General features: G+C 36.2%; 1 protein-coding gene across 1 annotated transcript in view; it reads right to left on the bottom strand.

Annotated features, from left to right (window-relative positions):
• Nucleotides 1–2683, bottom strand: part of LOC106476679 (uncharacterized protein KIAA1211 homolog) — a gene marked incomplete at both ends in the record, with an annotated part of 12555 nt that overhangs the window by 5886 nt on the left and 3986 nt on the right. The window contains 2 exons of the mRNA XM_013937314.1: nt 857–1035; nt 1316–1636. Coding sequence (XP_013792768.1) covers nt 857–1035; nt 1316–1636 — 500 coding nt within the window. The remainder of the gene's footprint in view (nt 1–856; nt 1036–1315; nt 1637–2683) is intronic.

Genomic DNA, 2683 nt, shown 5'->3' with positions numbered 1-2683 from the left:
AGGTTTATTGTTAACTTCTAATATAGAAATGATTGAGAGGGTGGAAATTGGGGATCATCTGGGTGCAAGTGGTCATTGGTCTATTAGGTCCGATGTTTTGCTGAATATGGAGGTAAGGAATAATGATATTTTGGTTACAAATTTCAAAAAGGCAAATTTTGAAGGGATGTGACAGAATTACCTGTTGTAAATTGGGCAGCTGAGTTATTTGGAGACACTGATCACATGTGGCAAAGTTTTAAAGATAAATTTTTAAATATTTAAGGTTAACATATTCCTTATAGAAAGAAAAGGGTATCTGCAAGTGTACAGGGTAAACCACTGGATCTCCCCGTATACTAGAGTCTGTAAGGGCCATCGATAAACCACTGGATCTCTAGAGTCTGTAAGGGCCATCGATGTACGTGTTACTTATCATAACAATCCTGGTGTTGCTAAACACCATCTGTATGTGTTACTTACAGTAACAATCCTGGTGTTAATAAACACCTTCTGTATGTGTTACTTACAGTAACAATCCTGGGGCTAATAAACACCTTCTGTAATATTGCTGCATGGTGCCACTATACTTGTTATTTACAACTCAAAGTTCACAATGTCATGTTTCCTATTACAGAATCAAAACTTTTAATTCACCAAGGACTGTTTAAAGGCCAAGTTGCTAAGCCGATACTCCTTACTATTACTTTAGTTGACCCTGTAAGCGTTTTAGTGGAAATAAAAACTGAAATAAGTTTACAAAATGTTTAATTTTTGTTTTGTCTACACAGCATGTTACTAAACAAATAAGTATATAATTACAACATAAAGGTGATTTCAAAACATGACAAGTACAGATAATCACAAGTTATCATACCTGTCGAGAACACTCTTTTTTGTCAGAGAACTGACTCTCTTCTTCCAATCTTATCCGCTGCTCCTCCCTCCTCGTTCGTTCTTCTGACATTCTTCTCCTTTCTTCCTGAAGTCTTCGAATTCTCTCATCTTCTTCCATTACACAAATTGGTTGGTCAGCAATACTCAGCTCTTGCTCATCTGATAATTAGAAAATAACAAAAACAAGTAACATCAAACAAGTGTTATTATTCATTCATCGAAAAATTAGTAAAGACCAAAATTACCCACAAGTAGTTATTCTTGTATAGCACGATGAGAGACAGAAAGCTATTAAGACTGATAAATGCTCAACTCAAATTTGTGTAGAAAACATATTTTATATAACATATTTTATAGGACAACACGTGGGAGTTTTAGGCTTAAAATTGACAACGAATTTGCAACTGCACGTATAACAAATATATGAACCAAATTTTACCTCTGTCTATTTCTTGTTGATTCCTCTCTTCTCGTTCTAGATTTTCAATAATTTCTCTTTCTTTTCGTGCAATTTCCTCATCTTCTTCCAAACTTTGATCGTCAGGGTAACTATACTGTCTTTGATGCTGTGGCAAGTTTCTAGTATCAAGTTCTGTTTGGCTCTTTGATCTCTGTATACTTAACAAGCTTTCAGTCTCTTCAGATCCTTGATTTTTAAGCAGCAAGTCTGACTGCAGTTGTAAGCGTTGCTGTCGTTGTAATTCTCGTTCAGATACCAGTAGTTCTTCGATAGCAGGTGGTGGTTGGATAACCTGTTCATCTAAGTACAGATCCAAACAGTATTTATTATTAAGTATGGTAATAGCTACAATGCATTCAGCCTAGTGTTCCAAAAAACAACAACCTTCGTTTCATATTTTGGATGTTTATCTGGAAAAACTAAAGATAATGTTAAAAAAATACTATATTGACATGACACTGACTCAGAACATTCACTGAACACTACGTAGCCACGACACTGACTAAGAACATTCACTGAACACTATGTAGCCACGACACTGACTAAGAACATTCACTGAACACTATGTAGCCACGACACTGACTAAGAACATTCACTGAACACTATGTAGCCACGACACTGACTAAGAACATTCACTGAACACTATGTAGCCACGACACTGACTAAGAACATTCACTGAACACTATGTAGCCACAACACTGACTCAGTACATTCACTGAACACTACGTAGCCACGACACTGACTAAGAACATTCACTGAACACTATGTAGCCACGCCACTGACTCAGAACATTCACTGAACACTATGTATCCACGCCACTGACTCAGAACATTCACTGAACACTATGTATCCACAACACTAACTTAGAATATTCACTGAACACTATGTAGCCATGACACTAACTTAAAACATTTACAGTCATAGCATTCCCAGCTTTTTCTTTCAGTTTCCAGAAAAAAGGAAAAAAACATAAAATTCTAGCTTCCAAATAAATAACACATTATTGTACTATTAAAAAATCACAACACATTTCTACTTAATACCACATTAGACAATACTTTTCTGATTTAATTAATAAAGCTATACTTGTCAAGTAACAATATTTATTAATTGTGATTGTTGTGTATGTATGTAGGTTTCCTGTGGCTATATGGGCCATTGATAAAGCCACTTGATCTCCCTGTACTCCAGAGGCTGTAAGGGCCATCGATAAACCACTGAATCTCCTTGTACACTAGAGTCTGTAAGGGCCATTGATAAACCACTGAATCTCCTTGTACGCTAGAGTCTGTAAGGGCCATTGATAAACCACTGAATCTCCTTGTACGGATGGTGTTTAGCAGCACC

The sequence above is a fragment of the Limulus polyphemus genome, unplaced genomic scaffold, assembly GCF_000517525.1.
Source record: "Limulus polyphemus unplaced genomic scaffold, Limulus_polyphemus-2.1.2 Scaffold11200, whole genome shotgun sequence".
In the NCBI taxonomy this organism is placed as follows: domain Eukaryota; kingdom Metazoa; phylum Arthropoda; class Merostomata; order Xiphosura; family Limulidae; genus Limulus; species Limulus polyphemus.
The sequence above is the reverse complement of the archived record's forward strand: the minus strand, read 5'-3'. Positions and strand labels throughout refer to the sequence as shown.